The sequence below is a fragment of the Aquarana catesbeiana genome, linkage group LG12 (genome assembly GCF_042186555.1).
Source record: "Aquarana catesbeiana isolate 2022-GZ linkage group LG12, ASM4218655v1, whole genome shotgun sequence".
NCBI classification, from domain to species: domain Eukaryota; kingdom Metazoa; phylum Chordata; class Amphibia; order Anura; family Ranidae; genus Aquarana; species Aquarana catesbeiana.
This window is the reverse complement of record NC_133335.1, coordinates 67443820-67467568: the sequence shown is the minus strand read 5'-3', so window position 1 is coordinate 67467568 and position 23749 is coordinate 67443820. Positions and strand designations below refer to the sequence as shown.

Here is a 23749-nt window from a genome sequence, read left to right as displayed (position 1 = left end):
GCGGAAGTGGTTAAAAATCTAATTTGTACGATCCATGTTCCAAACCGTTTATTTATCATTATCTGGAGAAAAAAACCCGCCAACATTGCATTATATCCTACCGCCAACATTGCATTATATCCTACCGCCAACATGGCCGCTCACTATGCTGGCGACAAGTACTACGGGCATTGGCGCTGCGTGAACACAAGGTTTTAGTCCCCGCCCACCCCGGTAGTAGACTTTTTATTGGAAAAAGAACAATGAAGGCGGGATTTCGACGTCAGCACTGTTGTTGGGGGGTAGAATTTGGCGCTAACCTAAGCAGCTCGTTTGTAGGACGAATCAGAAAGGACTTGGTGTGGAAGTTCATCCAATTAGGGAGCTTGGCGCGAGATTCCGAGCGCGCGCTTCCACCAGCTGCTAGAGTTTGGCGGGGAGAGTGCAGTCTGCAGCTGGACTTCAGAGGGGAGACATCTATTATCGGCTTATCCATTGCTCAGGTCTGTTTATTATTTAATATTCCTTCTTGTTCTTATTATGTGTATGATAGGGGAGATTTCGAAAGTATTGCTGGCTTACTGTGTGTGTTCTATCTGTGAGAGAGCATGGCGTGCAGAGGAGTCCAAATACACATTTACAGGAGGCTGTGGTGGACTTAGGTTAAAATAAATTCAAATATAAAGTGTGTGTGTGTGTGTATGTATGTATGTATGTATGTGTGTATATATATATATATATATATATATATATATATATATATATATATAAACACACACACACACACACACACACTCTTTATATTTGAATTTGTTTTAACCTAAGTCCACCACAGCCTCTGACTATATGTGTGTGTTATATAATTTTATTATTTTTTTTTATTATGGGTGATGTGGTGCCCCCTCTGGGCTGGAGGACCTGGAAATGATCTGTAATTACTTGTACAGGAAGACCTGTATATTATATTTTTTTTTTTCTCTCTTAGTTCAGTGGTTTAAAGTAAGAAGGCTACAGCTGAATATTGGAAAGTGTTTTATATTTATTATCGGTTCTCTCTGGGCAGACCCCCTGTTCTTAGGTGGGGAGGGTTAGGCTCACACAGATGTTTGAATTCTCACACGTAGCATTAAGGGGATCGTTGACACAGGATGCAGATGCAGTACGAATGCATTAGTAAGAAAAGTGAATACATTCCAGTGAGCCTGGTTTACACCATTGCAGTGCTTTTGTGTGAATAAAAATAAAACATTCTGCACCACAAATGCATGCAAACACATTTAAATGCACGTTAGTAAAAAAAAAAATATATATATATATATATATATATATATATATATATATATATATCTGTAAACGCACATGCAAAGATGCAGTGCATGGTGATTAGAGATTGTGATGTAAACAAGGCACAGACATATGGCAGCCTATTCATTTGAATGGACTGCTGTCGGCGTTATCCGCCAAAGAAGGTCACTTGCCTGATGAAGGGGCCCTGCGTGGCTCTGAAACGTTGCTGTATATTTGTCATGGGACCATGAAATAAAGCTTTGGACCCTTTCGAGAAATCCTTGGTGTGCTGATGACATTTCTTCACTTTGTTTTGCCGGAGAAAGGTCCCTGCACCCTTTTTTTTTTTTTTTAATGCGACTGCACAGAAAACGCATGGTATTTTCACACCAAGAGTTAATGGCACTGCATTTTCGGGTTCAGGAATGTGAGATTTATACATAATCCTTCACAGATGTGAACCTAGGCTAATACATGTTTCAGATGCAGTGCTCAGGCATTCAAGAAACACTCCTCAAACTCCCTCTGTGCTGCTATTTTTGCGCCTTCTGCGCCCATTTATCGCTTTGAAACCACATCTTAGGGCCGGTGTTCTGCCGAGATAGGTCCCCCTGTCGGGGATAGTGGCCGCCCTGTACGGCGCAGCGCTTGCGCAGTATGGAGGACAAAGGAGAGGCCGAAAGTCTCCGAACATGAACGGCTGTTCATGAGCTGTACACAGCGCCTGTGAAATTAAGAGTACATTGTACCACACGCTCCCGATGCTCGTGCAACTGTGCAAGGTGTAGGGGTGGATGCATACAGAAGAGGCCGCGTGATGGGCAGAGCTCATAAGATGGGGCTGGATTTCTCAAAGGGGCAGCCTCTACTGTATGCATCCGCCCCTTGCAGGGTTGCACGAGTATTGGGAGCGTGTGGCACAATGTACTCTTAATTGCGCAGGCACCGTGTAGAGCTCATTAACAGCTATCATGTTTGGAGACTTTCGGCGTCTCCTTTGACCTCCGTACTGCGCAAGCGCTGCGCCTGCGCAGTACAGGGCAGACACTATCCGACAGGGGACATTTCTCAGGAGAACACCGGTTCATACCATACCCACACAGGAACGCGCTTGTACGTTCCTGTGCAGTGCAATTTCAGGCTGAATGGGCTAAAATCACACTGCACCAAACTTTTTTTTGGAAAGAGTTGTAACCGGATTGCATTGTACAAAAGCTCAGTGTGATCCGGCGCAGGCAAACAAATTGCTTTTGGGGTGTCAACTTTTTATTGACACCCGCTGCAGATCTCAAATGGAGTGCATTTTGCAGTCTGAATCGTACTGGAATGCACAGTATGTTCCTGTGTGATTTCATGGGTGGGCATGGTGTGAACCGGCCCTAGAAGAGGATCTTCAGAGTGTATATATATATATATATATATATATATATATATATATATATATATATATATATATATATATATATAATTTTTTTTTTTTTTACTAAGTCAGCAGCTACAATTTCTGTAGCTGCTGACTTTTTTAAGACATTTACCTGTCCAGAGATCCAGTGCCCTCCTCACCTGAGCCGGCTCTTCACTGGTCTTTGGGTCCCTGGCACCGCCATGTTTACTGTGGGAAGCTGTGACTCCTTGTGGCTTCACAGTCAACTCCCCACTGTGCATGCGCGATCTGCGTTCTGCTCTGTAAATGGACCAGCAGCCTACTGTGACATGGGGAGGGAGGGGGGCCTAGCCAATCCTAGTGGGAGAGGGTACCTGCTAGAAATAGGTTCTGTGGTGTATGGGGCATTCTGTGCTTGGGCATGGTTTGTACTCGCACTGAAGAGAACTGTGCCTGGGACCACCCTTCCAAGTAGTTCTGGACACAGTTCGGAGCATTCACACTATACAAACAAAACCGGTGGGTGAACTGTGCCTACTTAAAACTGCTGGTGTGTGTACATCCTTAGACCCCATATGTTGTCAGATTTCCTTCAGATTTACCAAAACCATGCATTGCAAGGGCCTGCCTGATTGCAAACAAGCTGAGGTTTGACCTCATATTATGGTTTTGGTAAATCTGAAGGACAAAATCTACAGAAAATTGTAGTGTGTTTCCAGCGTTAGATCCACCAAAAACTATATCGTGCAAGAGCCTGCCTGATTATATACAATTGGATTTGTAGGTCCACCTATTACATAGTTTGGGTAGGATTGTAATGTGTATGGTGACCCTTAAACACCCTGCCAAGTTTTTATTGCTGTCTGCCCCCACCCATCGGTGAAGTCCTTTCCTCTTTGCTGTCATTCAACATTTTGGTGCTCAAGAAAAAAGGTGAGGGGAGCTGTCCTCATGTCGAGGGATTTCTTGTAATCTGTTTCCTCCCAGGGACAGGAAGTGAAGGAAATTTCCCCTTCAGTACAGACTGCAAAAAAATGTACAGGTTTGAACCCTTTCCTACTCTACCAAAACAAACAACCTGGCTGTACACACTTTATGTATTGCGGTTTGTTAATCGTGATGCCATGGATTTTATTTCTGACTTTGTCAAAGCTGGGAGTGTTTTCTTCCTTGCCCTGGCAATAGTTCTGTATGGTGTCTTGAATTTTTTTTTTTTTTTTTCAGTACCTGTTATCTGATTAACCCCCCCCCCCCAAGCTTTTTATCCTGTGTGCACACAGCCTCCATCGGATAGTGATCAGCGCTGGTCTTGGCAAACAGCAAGGCTTATCCTGTGTGGGGTGGGGTATCCTATGGTGAATACACATTGACCTATACTGTATGGAAGCAGTTTCACTGTCAGTGGGGTGCATTTGGATAGCATGCTTCTCTTTATCGCAATTAGGCAACACAATGTGGTTACCTCCCTGCCCCCCCAGCCTGTAATTGAACAGCAATGGCCACTGATTGGGCCAAGAGCTGCCCCTCCTAGTTTCAGTCTGCTGTAAGGTGTGTGTGTGTGGTGGGGGGGGATAGTGTCTATAAGAGGCTGGAAAAAATTTCACTAGCTGCCTTTCAAAATGCTTAAAGGAGAAGTATGGGTTTGTTTTTTTTTTTTTTTCCATATTCATACTTGCCTAGGTGGATACAATGTGGGTCCGATGCTGCATCTGTCCCCTCTACACTGAGAACCGAGCGATCGAACACCGCCGATGGCTCGGTTCTCTCAGCTCCCCGAGAGCTACTGACTGTCAATCAGCAGCTCTGCTCCTCCACGCTCTCTGGAGCGCTGAGCTGTGGAGGGGCAGGGATCGACCGTCTCGGCCATCGGTCCAGGCACCTGGCGGATCCAGACTTCCGAAGTTGGGATGACGCAGTGCCTGGACTGATCTTGGTGACGTCACGAAAACAGGTCACAGGAGTGCAAAACATAAATGGAACTTCCACTGATCAGGTATATGCGCCCCCACCCCACCCCCGTGTTGCATTTGACACCTTTCAGGGGGGAGCAGATACCTGTCAAATCAAGGGTTTAGGTGGATGAAATGTTGCCCCAAGGGCCAGATAAAAGCTAGCAGAGGGCCACAGTTTGGAGACCACTGCTTTTAGAGCAGTGTTTCTCAACTCCAGTCCTCAAGGCGCCCCAACAGGTCATGTTTTCATGATTTCCATTATTTTGCACAGGTGATTTGATCAGTTTCACTGCCTTAGTAATTACCATAGCTGTTTCATCTGAGGGAAATCATGAAAACATGACCTGTTGGGGTGCCTTGAGGACTGGAGTTGAGAAACACTGTTTTAGAGTATTTTATCCCTTCATCTAATGCAGTGGTTCTCAACTCCTGTCCTCAGGACCCACTAACAGGCCAGGTTTGCAACCTGGCCTGTTAGTGGAAATACAGTGAAATACATCACAGGTGATATCATTTGCTGCTCAGTGATTGCAGTAATCTAGTCTGCATCTCCCCAAGGTAATACATAAAACCTGGCCTGTTAGTGGGCCCTGAGATTAGGAGTTGAGAACCACTGATCTAATATATGCTGTGAGGGGTTAAATCTCGCAGGCTGGTTTTCTGTAACGCACTGATTAAACTTGTTAACCTGCATGCTATCCGGCTGTCTCGTTCATTAAGCTATAACTGCTCCCTGTTGATGACTTAATCTGAAGCTTCCCTGAAGCTCGTTATCGTTAATGGGAAGGCCATGCTCATTAGAGCATCTAAAGCTTTGGGCTCGGTGTTAATATTAAGCACCATTGTGACTGTTACAGGGGGATTGGTAAAGTGAAGGGGGTGCCATCGGTAGCAGCGTCTCCTTTTCAGACCTTGCTAAAGGAGAATGGTAATGGAACTTGGTTGCCAATCCTTCCTCCATGTTTATGCAGTACCTTTATATTTTTTTTTTTTTTCTAAAGTGTATACTGATGTTTGTCAGTCGTCATTGTTTAATATACAAATGTCTGGTTCAACCTTATTAACTTTTAACTTACTAATGTTTATGCCTATAAGGGATGGATGAGCGGTCCAGGACCAACCATCTCTTTGTACACTTGTGAATCTGTGGGTGTGCAATGAGAGGCGTGCGGCTGCAGGCAGTTATTGATATAGGTGGCTGTATGCACACTTCTCACTCTGCTGCATGAAAGCAGGCCCCCTCTGTGGATGTGGCCTAACAGCTCGCATATGGAATGATTGTGTAATTTTGATATTTTTAAAGAAAATGTGCTGCTTTTGTGAGCCTTGGTTATAAAGTAGCATTTTGTCTTGTAGCCATGCCAAGCACCAGGTCCAAGTCTCAGAGCTCCATTCTGTTCCCCAAGACAAAGACTGCCAAGACTGGAGTCAAAGCAGAGCTTCGGACCCGGGCTAAATCAGAAGCTGGTACTGTGCCTCCCCTGCCTGTCTGCAAGGAGCTACCTCTCAGCCCACGGAAGAGACTAGGTAAAAACCATTCATGTTTGTATTTAACCACTTCAATACCAGGCACTTTCGCCCCTTCCTGCCCAGGACAATTTTGAGCTTTTAGCGCTGTCGCACTTTGACAATTGCGCGGTCATACAACACTGTACCCAAACTAAGTTTTTATCAATTTCTTCCCACAAATAGAGCTTTCTTTTGGTGGTATTTGATCACCTCTGCGTTTTTTTTGTTTTTGTTTTTTTTTGTTTTTTTTTTGCTAAACCAACTAAAAAAAAAAAAAAAAAAAGACATTTTTGAAAAGTTTTTCTTGGTTTCTGTTATATTTTGTTTTCACCTTCACTGACGGGCACTGATATGTAGAATTGATGGGCACTGATGAGCGGGTACTGACAGGTGTTAATGCTGGGCACTGATTGTCACTGTGGTGGGCACTGTGGCACCTTATTGGGCACTGGCTGGGGGTTATGATGGGGCCCTGACTGGGTACATTTGATGGGGGCTGTGCTGATTATCAGCACAGACACCAACCCCCCCCCCCCGCCGCTCTGACAGGGAGAGCCGCCGATCGGCTCTCCCTGTTAGCGCGAACCAAGGAATGCCGTTTACCGGCACTTCCTGGTTCTCGCGATGATCAGCTGTGATTGGTCACAGCTGATCACGTGATAAGAAGCATCTGTCGAGGCTTCTTATCACCATTGGAGATGCGGCATGTCAGACTGACACACCCCCCATCGCGATCGCGGCATGTTATCCTGCTAGATGTCATATGACGCCCAGTCAGGATAACAGAACCACTTCCCTGACGTCAATCTGTTATAGGCCGGGCAGGAAGTGGTTAATTGTTTGCTGTCTTCTTCTTTTTTTTTTTTTTTTTTTTTTTCTTTGGAAGCCATTCACCATCTTGTCTCCCTTTTTTAGGTGATGATAATCTCTGCAACATTCCTCAGGCACTCCGTTGCTCTCCTCCCAAACAAAGTCGCAATGAGAATGGACCCATCAGCCCTGCTAAGGGGAGGCGTCTGATTTTTGATGAGAACCAGGCGGCTGCAACTCCCTTGTCCCCCAGTAAGAAGACTCAGGATACCACTTTTTCATCCCCTCAAAGAAGAGGTCAGGAAACCCCATCCAGCAATTCCCATCGTGGTCCGCAGGAGAGGAAGAGTGTGTGTACACGACTGTTCAAGCAGGAAGGTGAGACCACGAGTATGTCCACTCCGGACTCTGAAACCACTCTAACCCACAGCTTTGAACTTTGTTTTGCATTGATATTTTTGTAGTATGTCAAACTTTAATTTACAAAAAATATAAAAGTGAATTAAATTGTTCTATGGTCACTTTTTTTAGATGGCTCTATCATAGTCTTGCCTTTCAGATAGAAGCTGCCCTCCCTACCTGCTTGGCATGGACTTGAGCACTTGGTGGTTATAAACCTAGTAAAAACTAGTCTCAGGTGATAGAGATGATGCCAATCCATCTACATAAGTTGACCTGGTTTATCTGCAGCCCTTTCTCCTCTACATGCTCCTAAAGCACACATTTTACGCAGCATTTCTGGAAGGCGGGGGGTGGGGATCTGATCTCACAATGCAGAGAGGAGAGCTGAGTGTATTCTGACAGCTGACTGGAGGGAAGGGACACGCCCTCAACATAGTGAAACATGCACAGCTGAGGCTGTCAATCACCTGCTGTGTCCTTGAGGGGGTGTCAGGGCCTTCCATGATGGGATTTCTTGGTGTGGTCATAGACATGACAGAAATCACACTAGGTACTTTTGATAGAGGTCAGTACACACTATAGATGGATATGCTTTGTTCATTTTTTCATTCAAGGGTTTACAACCAGTTTAATGTAAAGCCTTACTCAATCTAAAACACAAAAAGAAAGTGGCTATGATTAGAATGTCTATCAACTCTGTCTTGGCTTTATCTGTGTTCATTATTAGCACCCTAAAAATGTTTAGTTAGGTGATCAGATGTCATTTCTGGCCCCTGGATTCGTATTGTAAAAGCTCCAGGCCTTGGGGTTTGTGCAGTGTTCAGTATAGGCATAAGCCCAATGGCCTAGGCACTATATGGATCTTCCCAAATTTTTGTTATTGGGAAATGTGTTGAATGATACATCTTACCCCCAGTGTCATATATTCTGTATTACACTTTAGCAATTTTTTACTTTGTGTTGCTTATTTTCTCTTTGCCTTGTACAGGGACCTGCTATCAAAAGGCGAAATGCGCACTAAACACGGCTGTGCCAGAACGTCTGCTGGCACGAGAAAAGGAGACGGCAGCCATACTGTCCTTTCTGAAGTCACATGTTTCATCTGAGAAGCCTGGCAGCCTTTACATCTCTGGAGCTCCAGGAACTGGCAAAACTGCATGTCTGAGCAAACTGCTGCAAGAGAACAAGGTATTTTACTACTAGGGGCCACAAACCATTATGAGGGGGGTATACTTCTGCCTTGTGGTATTCAATGGACTTTAAATGCAGATCACCATGTAGGGTGAGCAAAATATGGCGTGGCAGTACAACAGTAAAACTGACTTGCCAGTTCGGCTTATTAATTCTAATGCTTTTTGGCTTTTTTTTCACCGTAGGAGATTTTAAAGGGTACAAGGACTGTGTATATCAACTGCATGAGTCTCAGAAGTTCCCTGGCAGTCTTCCCAGCCATAGCAGAAGAGATCTCTGGGTCCTCAAAGCTTGCATCCTCTGGGAAAGATATGGTCAGAAGTTTGGAGAAGATGGTCACCTCCAAGGGGCCTGTCATGTATGTGCATAAATATTCACCATTTATTTTAAGCTTCTGAGATGTTGCTGTGTGTGTTTGTTTTTTTCTTTTGGGTTTTTTTTTGATAATTCATAGTAATGAAGAGCCTACAGGGAATTTCCGGCATTTGTTTGCATTTGGGATTTCCATAATGTTGAGCGATTTTACATGGCACTAATGCCCTTAATTCTGCTTGGCGGTGTTAGTATAAAACTTCACTTTAATGAGAGAACTTGTTACTTTGCTCTGTATTCACTTGCAGAACTCCCGAGTAAGTTGTACTTGTGTTATTTACATGCAATTAGAATGTTTTTTTCTCCTCTTGAAGACTTCTTGTGCTGGATGAGATGGATCAGTTGGACAGCAAAGGGCAGGATGTGCTGTACACGGTGTTTGAGTGGCCCTGGCTCCCAAACTCAAGAGTTGTGCTCATTGGTGAGTTGCGAAGTTGAATCGTATCTGTTAGGAATTGTCGAAATGGATGTATAGCCAGTCAACGGTCTGTTCTGTTTGCATGCTGCAGAACATACATTTTTCCAGATGAATTACTGTGTGTGTGTGTGTGTGTGTGTGGGGGGGGGGGTGGTCTCTTCTTCTTTTTTTTTTTTTTTTTTTTTTGTTTTTTGTTTTCCTCCCCCTTATGTTCTAATTTCCTATGTTTAGGAATCGCAAATGCTCTGGATTTGACAGACCGTATCTTGCCCAGGCTTCAGGCTCGTCCTAATTGCAAACCTCAGTTGCTCAATTTCTCTCCATACACAAAGGATCAGATTGCCACTATACTACAAGACAGGCTGACACAGGTATGTTTGCAGGCCTATAATGTAGATATTTTCTGATGCTTTTCGTGAAGGCAGGATTTTAGAAGTCCTACACCCCCCCCTTTTTTTTTTTTTTTTTTTTTTTTCTTACCGGCTCTGTGGAATGGTTTGCACAGAGCAGACCCATTCCTCTTTTTGGGTCCCCTGTTGGCGGTCCTGGCTCCTCCCCTGCCGTGTGCCCCCAATAGGAAGCCTCTTGCTATGGGGGCACTCAAGCAGGCTCGCTCCTGTGTCTCCATTGACGCACACAGCGTGGGTCTGCCCCCACCCCTTGCTCTCTCCTCATTGGCTGTGATTGCCAGCAGGAGCCAATGTCTCCCGCTGCTTTGAGCCAATGAGGAGAGAGAATCTTCTCATTCATTGCTGGATCGAGATGGGGTTCATTTAAGTATAAAGAAGGTGGAGCTGCACCCAGGAGGTTTTTTACTTTCATGCATTGAGGTAAAAACCGCAAACCTTTTAGAACCACTTTAAAACTATTTGGTGTGGAAATGAATAGCTTGCAATGTTGCTATAGTGGTGAACTGCTCTCCTGAGTGCTACAGAAACTTTTTAAAACAACTAAAACTGTTTAAAATCTTATATTGTTATAAAGCAAAGCTCCACCTTGAGACAAGTGAAATAATTTAGTTAGTAGAGCCTTGTGTTGTCTTGATGTTGAAACTGGCAGAATGCATTTCCTTCTAGCTCCACTAGATGTCAGGCTGATGAGCACCTACTGTACAGCAAATCTAATATTCGCCCAGATGAAGGATTGTGTTGATCCTGCAAGAGCTCTGCTTAGTACTTTCTAAGAATAAAATGTATTAAGCTTTTACTTCATTATGATGTAAATGTAATGGAATATAATGCTTTCTCTACGCTGTTACAGTGAAGCAGTTAATCCTAACCCCTTGCTTTAATAAGGTGATATTCGCATAGATTTGGTTAAAAAATAAGAGGGGGACGTAAGAGAGATGTGATATACTTAAAGTTCTCCGCTATACAACCCTTATGCAATTTAAAACCTCAAAGCCTAGTAAGTTATGTCAAAATAATACGCAGTTACAGATTGTATTAACTTCTGTTGTCATAGCCTTACCTCCACTTTCCTGTTGGTACAGTGATTCCAAATAGAACTGTTCTGCCCAATGAGCTGATCTTGGTGCTCTCTAGACTTGGCTCTCAGCAGCTAGGCTAGTAAGATGTAGCCCTACACCTTAACAATACAAGTCTTTGCGCACACTTCTGCTGACGAGTGTGCCTGTAATAATTTTGCGTAGAGCAATTGAGTTGGAGGGCCAAAAATTGATATATATCTCTATCTATATCTGTATCTCTATTTATATTATATGTTCTGCTATTTATTTTAAAGGTGGCTGCTGAGACTCAATATAAATCCAACTTGACTATTTGAGTCGCTAAACTCTATAAGGCAAGACTGAAAAGTTAAAAACCTTCCTGCACCATATGACATGCTAAACAGTGAAACGGCAATAGAGATGACAGTAAATACTTGAAAACAAGTCAGAAATGGCAGCTCCCTACATTTCAGCATTTCCTTAAATTCCCTTCAGTGACATCTTGTGGTTCTTGCACCGGGTCTTTTTTTCACTTGGGGTCCAAGGACTGGCCTTTTTTTTAGCATGTGGTGATGTTGCTGGAATCTAGTGAATGACCCATGTTAATCTTGATGGAATATGGCTGTACAGTGATACCCTTTTTAACAAACATTTCTTTCTACCTGTCATGTTTAAGCTTGCGGTGTCACAATGGGGAAAACTGTGTAATTACTTTTCTTATCGGTTCTAAAATCTGTCCCTCTGATTTGTCTGAAGGTGTCTGGGGACCAGGTTCTAGATAATGCAGCAATTCAGTTTTGTGCCAGGAAGGTGTCAGCAGTCTCTGGAGATGCCCGCAAGGCCCTGGATATCTGCAGGTAATTTATATTTGTTTACCTATTGCTTTTTGTCCAAGTTCATAACCAAATCCGGCATCCTATTTATAAAAATCAACAAACCTTTTTAGTGGAGGAAAATCCTGTATATAATTTTAGACATTGATTCTCCTTTCCTTCTATTATGTTTCATAGTCATTTAAAGTCCTATTTACATTTCTTGAAGTCTTGACATGTGAAAATGTCTGTACATATGTTTTATACAACATTCTGTAACAATAGTCAATCTGTCAGGATCCTTGGGATCATTGTGTTTTGGTTGTATATTTAGTTTTGAACCCATGTGTTACTGACACATTGAAGCTTTAGGTTTCTGGTGTTTACATGCAATAAGTGCATTTCCTATTTCCAGGCGAGCAGTAGAAATAGTGGAGTCGGATGTAAGGAGCCAGACTGTCCTAAAGCCTCTATCTGAATGTAAGTAGATGTTTATCTCTGCTCGGTATTGGGGGCCTGTCTGGTCAGTGGACAGGATATTGTCCATTTCCCGTGTGGTCCTCTGTCAGTCCCTGTATGAGCGCTGTTCTGCTTTGTGTCTTTGCTCTGCTTGTCATAATAATGCTTCTAAGAGAACTGCCCAGTTCCATTTTGTCCACATCAGAGCTGAAAAAAATCGCAGGTTTCTTGGCAGACTACCTCTGCAGCAGGTAGTTAAGTTATGTTACCTGAATGTCTCCCCTCATCCTGTTCTGAAACCTGTGACAATAGGACATTAGGAGAAATCTCCCAACTGGTGGCAATAAAACATTGAGTTTTAACCCTTCCCCACTCAACTGGAAAACAATGCCTGAACTTCTGAACTAACCCTAGTACAAATTAAGAAAAAACATGCAGCCTCCTAGATCAGTGTTCATCAACCCTGTCCTCAGGGACAACTAACAGGCCAGGTTTGCAAGATAACTGAAATACATCACAGGTGATATCATTTGCTGCTCAGTGATTGCAGGATTCTAGTCTGCATCTCCCCAAGGTAATACATAAAACCTGGCCTGTTAGTGAGCCCTAAGGATAGGGTTGATCACTGTCCTAGAGAACGAAAGTCTCGTGGATGGGAGGAGGGGAAAAGAGTGATTCATTGCTGGGTGCAGACCAGCATAGCTAAATTTTAAAGCTGGTTAGGGCAATCCCTATTACTGTCTGCTTTTTAGATATGACAGTTTTGTATATTGGTATCCTGCCAACTTCAATAACTGAGCATACAAACTCTTAGTGCCATTCTTGCTTTAGACTTTAAAATTTATCGAGGTAGAATATATTGTATATGCCATGGTTGGGTTTTACATTTAGATTGAATGCCCTTTTCTCACTTTACCTCCCAGGTCCATCTCCAAGTAAAGAAGCTGCATCTACTCCTGTTCCAAAGAAGGTCAGCCTGCCCCACATTTCACGTGTTCTATCCGATGTGTATGGAGACAAAATGTTGTCAGGTGCTGGAGGGGAGGATTCTTTCCCATTGCAGCAGAAGCTTGTTGTGTGCTCTCTCCTGTTACTAACCCAGCAAAGCAAGATCAAGGAAGTCACTTTGGGAAAAGTAAGTTGCACAGAGGCTTTGTTTACTAGCTTGTAATTCCTACTGGGTTGGTGTGCTTAGGCTGACATGTATTTGGTTCTGTTTTCCAGCTTCATGAAACATACAGCAAAGTTTGCCGGAAGCAGCAGATGCCTGCAGTGGGCCAGTCAGAATGTCTCTCCCTCTGCCAGCTTCTGGAAACAAGGGGGATTGTGGGTTTAAAAAAATCGAAGGAAGCTCGCCTTACAAAGGTAAACTATAAATACTTTATACGTCAATTCATGAATATGTATAGTTTAAACAGGCAGTATCTTAATCCCTTGTATGACAAATGATGAAATCCAACTAAAGTGATGTTTTAATTTTAAAACCTAAAACCCCAGCACTTTCAAACATGTATTTACCTGCTCTATGCAATTTTTTTGCACAAAGCAGCCCCAATATTCATCTGCTCGGGTCCCCTGCTGGTACTTCTGGTCCCCTTGATTGCCCTAACGTATTTAAATTTTTTTTTTTTTTTTTTGGTTTTGTGTGTGTTTGAGCACACCAAGTATAGATCTGTGCATTGTGTCTGTATTGGTTCAGGTCTGTGGGCAGCTATCTGAGAAACAGATAGAAATTTTGGTTTTGTAACATTTTGCAGTCCAGCTTTGTCCTAAAAGGAAATCTCCACTGGCCTTTACACCCCCACAGGCTACTATTGCTTCCCATCTGAAAATGCTAGTAGCTTGGCTCTGCCATTGAGTCCCTGATCCAAAACAAGCATGCACATCAGAGTTGTTGACATTTGGGCTTTTAATCTGTATACTTGGGTCCCGGTCAGTGACTCAAAAGTACTAGATATTTGACCAGAATGACATCAAGGGAACCAGTATTCTAGATGGGGAGCAGTGGCAGCCTCATACATATTAGGACAGGTTCTCTTTGATTTATTTCTGCATGCTTATATCTGAAACTCCATAATTATATGTTGCCTTTCTATCTTTCCAGGTGTCTCTGAAGATAGCGGAGCGGGACATTGAGCATGCTTTCAAAGACAAAGTCCTTATTGGGAATATTCTCCACGCAGGGATATAAATGGCATTTTTTTTTTTTTTAGAGGAGCACTATACGTTTCGTTTTTAAGAAATTACTGCTGCTGAAGAAGGCGATACATTGTATTTAGCCAGAGTGTATATTGCAAAAAAATGGCGGTTTTTATTTGACTGTAAAAGTGACATTTTAGCAAATTTGCCCCATTAACATGTTTTTGACAAACTGGTTTAATTTTATACTAGTTTAATTTATGCTTGTGTATATAATTTTGGTTCATGTGTAAGATATGACTAATTGCAATCTGTAGCAGATGTTTTACTGTAAGATAACTGTTCTGGTTTTACAGACTCCGCTCTTTTTAATGTTTGGTTTTAAATAAACCCAAAAATCCAAGTGTGTGTGTGTGTGGGGTTTTTTTTTTTTTTTCTCTCTATACATTTTGATGAATTTGTATCCTGAGCCTCTTTAACCGTGGGGCCAGAATGGTTTGCCTAGATTCAGTGCCCAGGGTAGTTGAGGTATTGTCTGTATCCAGGCCAGGGTACAGGTGGGAATAATGAAGGTATAAACAGAAAAGATAATCTTCTGCGCTAGTGCGGGGAAGATAGTGTATGTGTGAAGTGATCGTGCATGCGCTGCTGCCTAAGCAGACTAGGGGAAGTCCGAAATGCTATATAGGAAAGCAAAAGGAAGGCGCGTGGCCTGATGCATTAATCATTAAAAAGGAGTTTATTACAAACGAATGGGTATATCCAAAGTAATGCTACGTATTTGTAAATGTGGATCAATTACAATGTTATCATTTGGTAAATTGATATAAAGTAAAACCCATACAAGGGATAATCGATTGATTTAATGCAGTTTGAGGGTTTTCCTCTTCATCAGAGCTTTAAAGAGTCAAAGCTGGTCTGTGTAAAAATAGATAGAGAAGGCTGGATGGGTAGAGTAGCACTAGGTAAGTGGTATAGCTTAGCGGGTGGATTTTCCTTCCGCATCACAGCGCTCTCAGCACCGTAGGGGAGATGTATACAGATGAGATCGTCTGTTGTTGGTTTAGGAGACCTGGTGGTTGGTTGGTTCTGGTATTACAGCCAATGATCACTGACTGATTGGTGGAGCTTTCCTGGATCTGGGTCATACGGCCGCGTTGCGCAGCTGCTCACGTCTGCCCCACTGAGCACCCATACTATGAGTGTTCACACCGCTGAGTGCAACAAGGTTGTAGTTTAGCAGTGGACACTGCACAGCCACAACATAGGTGGATCGCTGGAATAGTCCAGTAATGACGTGGATATCCAGTCATCGATCATAGGCTGCAATACTGCAATCAACCACTGGGTCTCGACCAACAACAGACGATCTCATCTGAATACACCTCCCCTACGTTGCTGTGATGTGGAAGGAAAATTCATACAGCGTAGGAGAATCCGCTGGCTAAGCTATACCACTTATCTAGTGCTACACTACCCATCCATTCTTCTCGATCTTTACACAGACCAGCTTTGGCTCTTTAACCTCCATGGCGGTATGATTATTTCGGATTTTAGGTGCTGAAAGCGGTACCATTATTTTGCATGGAAATTTGGCGTTTTAAATTGTAGGTCTGTAAATCTTAACAATAACACACTTAAATCTGTCTAAACCAGAGTCTAGTAGATATCCCGGGTATGATAAAGTTTGAAACACAAAAACATAAATTATAATATAATAAATAAAAATAAATAATTAAAAAAATATAGTAATAAAATAAATTTCCCCACAATTCACTATCGCTCAATTCTGCAAGTGTTCTAATTTATTATCGCTGTTTTCTAGCTGGTCTAAAGCCACTTTTGACGTAAAGGGACACTTTTTGGTTGCTATGGACAATCTCCAGTTTCCAGGCAGGAAGAACAGTGTATATCATGTAAAACTGCATGCAGGGCATGGGCCAGAGCACTGGGGACAAAAGGGATGTGAAATCATTTCATACAGTACTGTAATCCTTAAGATTACAGTACGTGTTATGATTTTGACAGTTTTTTGAATTTGCCGCCAGGCTCCGCCCCCGTGCGTCGCGCCGCTCGCAGGGAACGGAGCCTGGCACGGAGAGGCTTCGGAGGAGGACGGAGCCCTCGGACACTGCGGGTGACATCGCAGGATCCCGGGGACAAGGTAAGTAACGCCGCCCCAGGATCCTGCAATGCGATCCCGAGTGTGGCTCGGGGTTACTGCTAATGGTACTGAATTTTAACCCCGAGCCACACTCGGGAAAACCGCCAGGGAGGTTAAGGCACTCAACTTGTTACCAATACTAGGGATAATCATTTGGATATTACCTTGTAACAATTTACCAAGTGATAACATTGTTGTTTTAACCATATTTACAAATACATAGATTTCTTTGTATACACCTATTTGTTTTTAATCTACTTTTTTTTTTTTTTTTTTTTTAATGATTCATGTATCGGGCCTAGTGCCTTCCTTTTCCTTTCCTACACAGGTGCGTGTGGTGGAACAAGGAACTAAAATGTGGGGAATCTTAAATGAAACACAAGCCTGCACGAGTTACAGTGCCACCAAACTAGAGCGCAACCTTTCACAGCAATGCAGACCACCCAGGAAGCCACAACTGACCATGCATGGTTAGCATTTTATTTTATTCAGTGCTAAAGAAAAAAAAAAAAAAACGCACAGATTAGACAATCCAGAGGCGAGGGTGCCATTTTTGTTCCATTCAAGAGCAGAATCTTATACTTTGCACTGACACCACACAGAATCCAGCCTCACAGGAGTACTTGCCTTTTGAGGCTGACTCATTGAATGGTACAAAAGTGCTTTTGCTGCACTTTTCAAAAAGTAGTGCATGCACTACTTTTTGGTGTGGTGTGATTTCAGCTCATTCAAAATGAATAAGGCTTAAATTGCACTGCACAACGTACAATTCTTAATGTGAATGGGCCCTTAGGCTGGCACTCTTCTCAGCTGAGTGGCTGCTTCCCTATGAGATACATAGGCCAGAATAATCCTCCAACAAGCCATGGCCCTGCACAGGCAGAATATGGGGGGAGCACAATGGGATGGGCTCCCAGATCACCCTCCACCTTTTTTTTTTTTTTTTTTTTTTTATTTATATATATATATATATATATATATATATATATATATATAAAATTAAAAAGTAGGGTGGCTCCCCTGAAAGAAGATCAGATTACAGCCCTGTCCTTATCTGGTATCTCCACTGTCTCAGAGGTACAATTCTCCAATCTGCAGTCATAGCTGGACTGTGGGATAAGCTTTAGGGGTTTTTTAATGGTTGAGTAAGCAAATGTGGGTGCTCCTTCTTTCCTCTTTTGTGAGAGAATGAGGCATCCGAGGAAATTCTCTGGGTGAGTTAAGCAGGAATCTAGATGAGACCTTACAGGAGGAATCTTGGACTCCAGGAACATCTGATAGAAAACCATAGTGGGCGTCCTGGTGGACTTTGTGCACATTAACCCTTAAGTTAGTACTACCAGAGTAATTTACTGGTTTTGGGTCTTGGAGCTGCCAAAAGTTTTTCTCAGTGCATTCTCATAAGAAGTGAAGTGTGCAGATTGGGCTCACCCAAAGGGGTTTCTAGGCATCCAATTTGCATGTCAGAGTGTGTCCATCTTTCAGTGGAGGCGGTTCATACATCTCTGGGGAGGCTGCCGGGCGAATTGCACAAGAGTATTGTGCATCTTCAGGTCCGAATTCAGACCTGAAACGAACAGGGAAGCACCGGACCCATGCTGTTTTGTACGAAAGTGTGAACCCAGCCTAAAACTGAAAAGCAAACGATGATACTAGTACTACATACAATGATAAATCATCCAATATATAGTTCAATCCAAACATCCCAGTATAGTGAACTGTGCAATCAGAAAAACAATCCTCAGCCAACTTCAAAACAATTTTTTTCACCGTGATGTGGCTTACACCACTACTTATAGACTTACCAGAGACAATAGACTTCAAATTTAAAGGCGGTCTATCTGCATTGTAAAGATGAAATAATTCCCTTGGCAATCGGAGGTATCAGCTGGTGATCTATTGCAATGCAATCTTCTGCACTTCCGTAAACAAGGCAGATCTCCATTCTGACAGGGGGGAAGGGATGGATTTTGTGTCCATGTAAAGCAGGGATTCAAATCCATTTCTTCCCCTAGTAAAAGCACCTATATGTCGCAAAAACACTGGCTAGGCACCCACTTTAACCTTTTGATCTCCCTAGATGTTTAACCCCTTCCCAGCCAGTGTCATTAATACAGTAACCGTGCATATTTTTAGCACTGTTCACTGTATTAGTGTCATTGGTTCACGCAAACTGTCAATTAGTGTCCGATTGTCTGCCGCTATAAGTCGGCTGATCGCCACCATTACTAGTATAAAAATAAAATAATTCCATAAATCTATACCATAGTTAGTAGATGCTATATACATTTATTTAGATTTTTTTTTTTTTACCAAAAATATGTAGCATAATACATATTGGCCTAAATTTATGAAGAAATTAGATTTTTTTTTATTTGATATGTTTTATAGCAGAAAGTAATAAATATTGTTTTTTTCCTTTTTTCAAAATTGACAGCCTTTTTTTGTTTATAGCGCAAAAAATAAAAAACGCAGAGGTGATCAAATACCACCAAAATAAAGCTTTATTTGTGGGGGAAAAAATTTCATAAATGTTATTTTGGTACAGCATTGCATGACCGCGCACTTGTCAGTTAAATTAACGCAGTGCCGTATCACAAAAAAAAAATGGCCTGGTCATGAAGGGGGGTAAACTTTCTGGAGGTCAAGTGATTAACAGTAGTAACGCCTGAAGGTTTTTTACCTTCATGTATAATATGTATGAAGGTAAAAAACCTTCAGTATGCAACTCCCCCTAATACTTACCTGAGCCCCAACCAGTGATGTGCATGATAATAGCTGCTGTCCTGACTCTGCTCCTCATTGGCTCAGAGGCTGCACCAGGAGCCACTGGCTTCCACTATGGTCAATCACAGCCAGTGAGGCGTGGCCGAGCCCAGTTTTGTGTGTCTTATGAACACACAGAGCAGGGGCTCAGGAGCGAGCACAGAAGGAGGGAGGAGGAGCCCAGAGCGTCGGCAGAGGACCCAATAAGAGGAGGATCGGGGCTGCTCTGTGCAAAACCCTTGCTCAGAGCAGGTAAGTATAACGTGTTTGTTATTTTTTTAAAATATGAAAAAAATGAAAACCTTTAGTAACACTTTAAGAAAAAAAAATGTATGTGCTCACTACAGGTAAATGCCCTCTAACAGAGTTGTCACTGCTGCAGGCACATCCATATTCTCCCAGTCTTTCTTCCGGGTTCACGTACTCCTGCCGTTTGAATGGCCAAACTGATGACGTAATTCCTGTGCATGCACACGGGAGCCGCCATAGCGGCACGGGGCTCTCCGCGTCCAACACTCAGTGTTTTGTGCATGCAAAGTGTACTCACATGCGCCAATTACATCATTGGCTTAAGCCAATGCCAGTATGTAAAACATGTTTAGCACAAAATACTAACGTTATTTACTTTACAGTAAAAATTCAAGAATGTCACTACTCTTCCTTCTCCTCAGCAATAAAGAGCCATAACTGAACGTTATACCTAAAATGTTCTCAAAGCCAACTGAGCCCTGGTTCACACTGATTCGGCTTTGAAATTGTGCTACTTCATTGCGATTTTAAAGCCGCAGATCAGTGCAATTTGCACCACGGATTTCATTGCGGCTTGGAGGTTTGTTTAACTGCTTCCCGACCAACCCCCGCAGTTGTACTGCGGCAGGTTGGCTCCCCTGGGCGAGCCGTCGTAGCTGTATGTCGACTGCGACCACTAGGGGGCTCGCTCCTGCGGAGCGACAACTGAGCCGTTGCATGTCCCGGCGGTCGCGATGTCCACCAGGCACCTGCGATCGCTCCACACAGAGACAGAACGGAGGTCTGTCAAGGTAAATAGACAGATCTCCGTTATGACATGGGTTAGGAGACTGATCAGTTGTTCCTAATGCTTAGGAACAACAATCGGTCTCCTCCCCCAGGTAGTCCCATCCCCCCACAGTTAGAAACACTCCCTAGGACACACATTTAACTCCTTGATCGCCCCCTAGTGTTAACCGTTCCCTGCCAATAACATTTATACAGTAATCAGTGGCTTTTTTTTTAGCTCCGATCACTGTATACATGTCAATGGTCCCAAAAAAATGTCCGATCTGTCTGCTGCAATCCCGATAAAAATCGCAGATCACTGCCATTACTAGTAAAAAAAATAAATACTAAACATGCCATAAAACTATCCCCTATTTTGTAGACGCTATAACTTTTGCGCAAACCAATCAATATACGCTTTTTGTGATTTTTTTCTTGTACCAAAAATCTGTAGAATACATATCACCCTAAACTGAGGAAGAAATGTGTTTTTTTTTTTTTTAAAACTTTGGGGGATATTTATTATAACAAAAAGTAAAAAAATTTTTTTTTTCAAAATTGTCTCTCTTTTTTTGTTTATAGCGCAAAAAATAAAAATCGCAGAAGTGATCAAATACCACCAAAAGAAAGCTCTATTTGTGGGAAAAAAGGACATTAATTTTGTTTTTGTACAAAGTCGTGCGACCGCGCAATTTTCAGTTAAAGTGACACAGTGCCGTATCGTAATAAATGGCCTGGTCATTAAGGGGCCAAATCTTCCGGGGCTTAAGTGGTTAACAGAAGTCTATGCACGTCGCAAAGAAATTGGCAAAAAGTAGTGCAGGAATCTTTTTCAAAGTCGCTGCGACACGAGTGGCGGCAATTTGAACGGCTCCATTGTTGACAATAGGGTGGGCTTGTCATGCGATTTGGAACTGTCAAATCACAGGTGTGAACGGGGGCTGAAGGGTCACATCCAAAGCTGCACCTCTGTCCTGTATATGCCAGATTGTAGCAAATCAAATCCAGTGCATTGGCTCAGTGTAGATTTGACATGGCAGGGATAGGTTTCTATGACTGTTTCTATATAGGGAAAACTCCCACACCACGCTTCATTGTGATCTGGCAAAACAAGTTCTTTTTTCCTAATTTTGAATATTTTAATGACATTTAATGGGGTTTGATTGTAAAAGGTACCACCCTATAACTCCTTTGACCCTGTTCACAGCTTTGCTTTAGTAGCTGCAAGTCCCTCTTTACAATACAGTATTGAAGATATGTGATCACTTTCCCTCCCATCTCATCAGCAGCTGCAGAGAGATTCCTGCATAAGTGGAAGGCTTTTCAGGATCGGTGGTGATTGTGATTCAGTGCTAGTATGCACTGCCACTGCAATGCTGACTTTGCAGAATTTTGTGTACTTTGCAAAAAGCTATGCAGAAGCAGCTATAGGAGGCTCATATTGCTTGTGACCATAACAATTTAAAGTGGTATTAAACCCAAAAGCAAACATGTATTATATTGCAGGTTACCATTTCTTAGATGTGACGGCTGCACATTCGGCTTTCTTTCTTCTATTTTCATCTGGTGATCCAGCCAGTAAGTCTGTTGTTTTTCAGCAGAACAAGTTCTCCAGTAGAATGTATCAGTTACTGGGAAGAGATAAACCATGTAACACTAGCAGGGGCACTTACAATGTTCAGCTTTAATTTACTTATGTTACTTATGTAATTAATTTACTTATTTACTTCCCTTCCCCAAAACTGACAGTGCTGCTGTCCAAAGGTGCCCCCTGTGCGCCTTCATCCAGAGTGGGGCACTTTAATACAGGAGGTGTGTTACTGGCCAGATCACCACGTGAAAACATAGAAAAAAAAAAAGCCTAAAAAAAGTAAACGAATGCAGCCACCACATCTAAGGGTTGGTAGTTGCAATATATTACAGTTTTGGTTTTACATACATTTGAAATTGCAAACTCCTTCGGAGACAGAACTGGAATAATTTGTATGTTGTGTAGTATTGTTTCTCAACCTTAGGGCAAAGGAAAGCCCAACCGCTCAAGAAAACACAAATAAACAACTGTCTTGCAGTTTTTGTCTGTTGTATTGCATGTTTGGAGCATGTGTAGTACCCAAATCTTCCAGCAGATGGTGATAAAGTACAGATGTTGGCATTCCCTCTTGTCAAGGTTTAGCCAGAGAAACTGTGATGTTAATATGAGTCCCAAGATAAAGTCTTGCTTTCCTGCTGCTGCTTCTCCTTGCCAGCCCTAAGGGAATGAGCAATCCAGCTGTTCCAGGAGACAGCCTGGAATGATATTCGTATATTATTATACAGGATTTATATAGCACCAGCAATTTGTGCAGTACTGTACAAAGGTACAATTACAATACAATTCTATACAGGAGGGGCCCTGCTTGTGTGAGCTTACAATCTAAAGGACTGCTTGCTAATCTAACCTTATAGTACTGATCTGCTTTAGGTCATTATTGCAGATTGACATTATTGAGTTTCACATCCAATTTCTCCTTTTTTAATAGTTTGTGGCAGCTGAAACTAGGGGCGTACCAACTAGGGGGCAGGGGGGATGGTCCGCCCCAGGTGCCACACACTGCGGGGGTGTGAGGCCGGCACCCCCCCGCGAGTGAAGCGGTGACATCGGGTCGAGCTCAGGCAGTGCAGCAGCAAGGTGACAGGGCAGCCAGGGAGAACCAAGCTGTGACAGGGTGCGTGGGTGCCCGAGCCAGGTGTGGAACATACCACTACCTGGGTGACACCCAGAGCTGGCCGAGCGGTGCAGGTGAAAGAAGACACTCTCTCTCCTCCTATATCTTTTTTAAGTTAACCAGCAGGTGATTGGTTGCTAGGTGGTCCTAGCAACTAATCATTAGCTTGTTAATATGAAAAATTAACTCCAGGAGTTCCCTCTCTCTGTTTAGCGCTGCTGTGTCTCTCCCTCTGGCTGCATGATTAAGGTAGGTAGGGGCTGGGGGGGGGGGGTCTGTGTAACGTAAAGGGGTCCAGAGGTGCAGGATGCTGTGTAAAGGGGTCCAGAGGTGCAGGGTGCTGTGTAAAGGGGACCAGAGGTGCAGGGTGCTGTGTAATGTAAAGGGGTGCAGGGGTTGTGTAATGTAAAGGGGTGCAGGGGTTGTGTAATGTAAAGGGGTGCAGGGTGCTGTGTAATGTAAAGGGGTCCAGAGGTGCAGGGTGCTGTGTAATGTAAAGGGGTCCAGAATTGCAGGGTGCTGTGTAATGTAAAGGGGTACAGGGTGCTGTGTAATGTAAAAAGGTGTTGTGTAATGTAAAGGAGTATGGGGTGCTGTGTAAAGGGGTCCAGAGGTGCAGGGTGCTGTGTAATGTAAAGGGGTGCAGGGGTTGTGTAATGTAAAGGGGTGCAGGGTGCTGTGTAATGTAAAGGGGTCCAGAGGTGCAGGGTGCTGTGTAATGTAAAAAGGGGTCCAGAATTGCAGGGTGCTGTGTAATGTAAAGGGGTACAGGGTGCTGTCTAATGTAAAAAGGTGTTGTGTAATGTAAAGGAGTATGGGGTGCTGTGTAAAGGGGTCCAGAGGTGCAGGGTGCTGTGTAATGTAAAGGGGTCCAGCGGTGCAGGGTGCTGTGTAATGTAAAGGGGTCCAGAGGTGCAGGATGCTGTATAAAGG

General features: G+C 43.1%; 1 protein-coding gene across 1 annotated transcript; it reads left to right on the top strand.

Annotated features, from left to right (window-relative positions):
• Positions 1 to 235: 235 nt before the first annotated feature.
• Positions 236 to 14567, top strand: CDC6 (cell division cycle 6). Its single transcript, XM_073607996.1, has 12 exons — positions 236 to 482; positions 5959 to 6129; positions 7027 to 7299; positions 8312 to 8511; positions 8700 to 8872; positions 9201 to 9307; positions 9536 to 9675; positions 11511 to 11611; positions 11982 to 12046; positions 12949 to 13160; positions 13250 to 13390; positions 14130 to 14567. Exons 2-12 carry the CDS (start codon positions 5961 to 5963, stop codon positions 14214 to 14216), a joined length of 1668 nt encoding a protein of 555 aa, XP_073464097.1. The 5' UTR covers positions 236 to 482; positions 5959 to 5960; the 3' UTR covers positions 14217 to 14567.
• The last annotated feature ends 9182 nt before the right edge of the window (positions 14568 to 23749 follow it).

What these genes read in the sequence shown, in the direction of transcription:
- CDC6 (XM_073607996.1), top strand. Translation starts at nt 5,961, where the DNA reads ATGCCAAGCACCAGGTCCAAGTCTCAGAGCTCCATTCTGTTCCCCAAG. An exon ending in CTCAAGAGTTGTGCTCATTG is followed by an intron (nt 9,308 to 9,535) that starts GTGAGTTGCGAA and finishes TCCTATGTTTAG; the next exon opens with GAATCGCAAATGCTCTGGAT. An exon ending in AAGGCCCTGGATATCTGCAG is followed by an intron (nt 11,612 to 11,981) that starts GTAATTTATATT and finishes TCCTATTTCCAG; the next exon opens with GCGAGCAGTAGAAATAGTGG.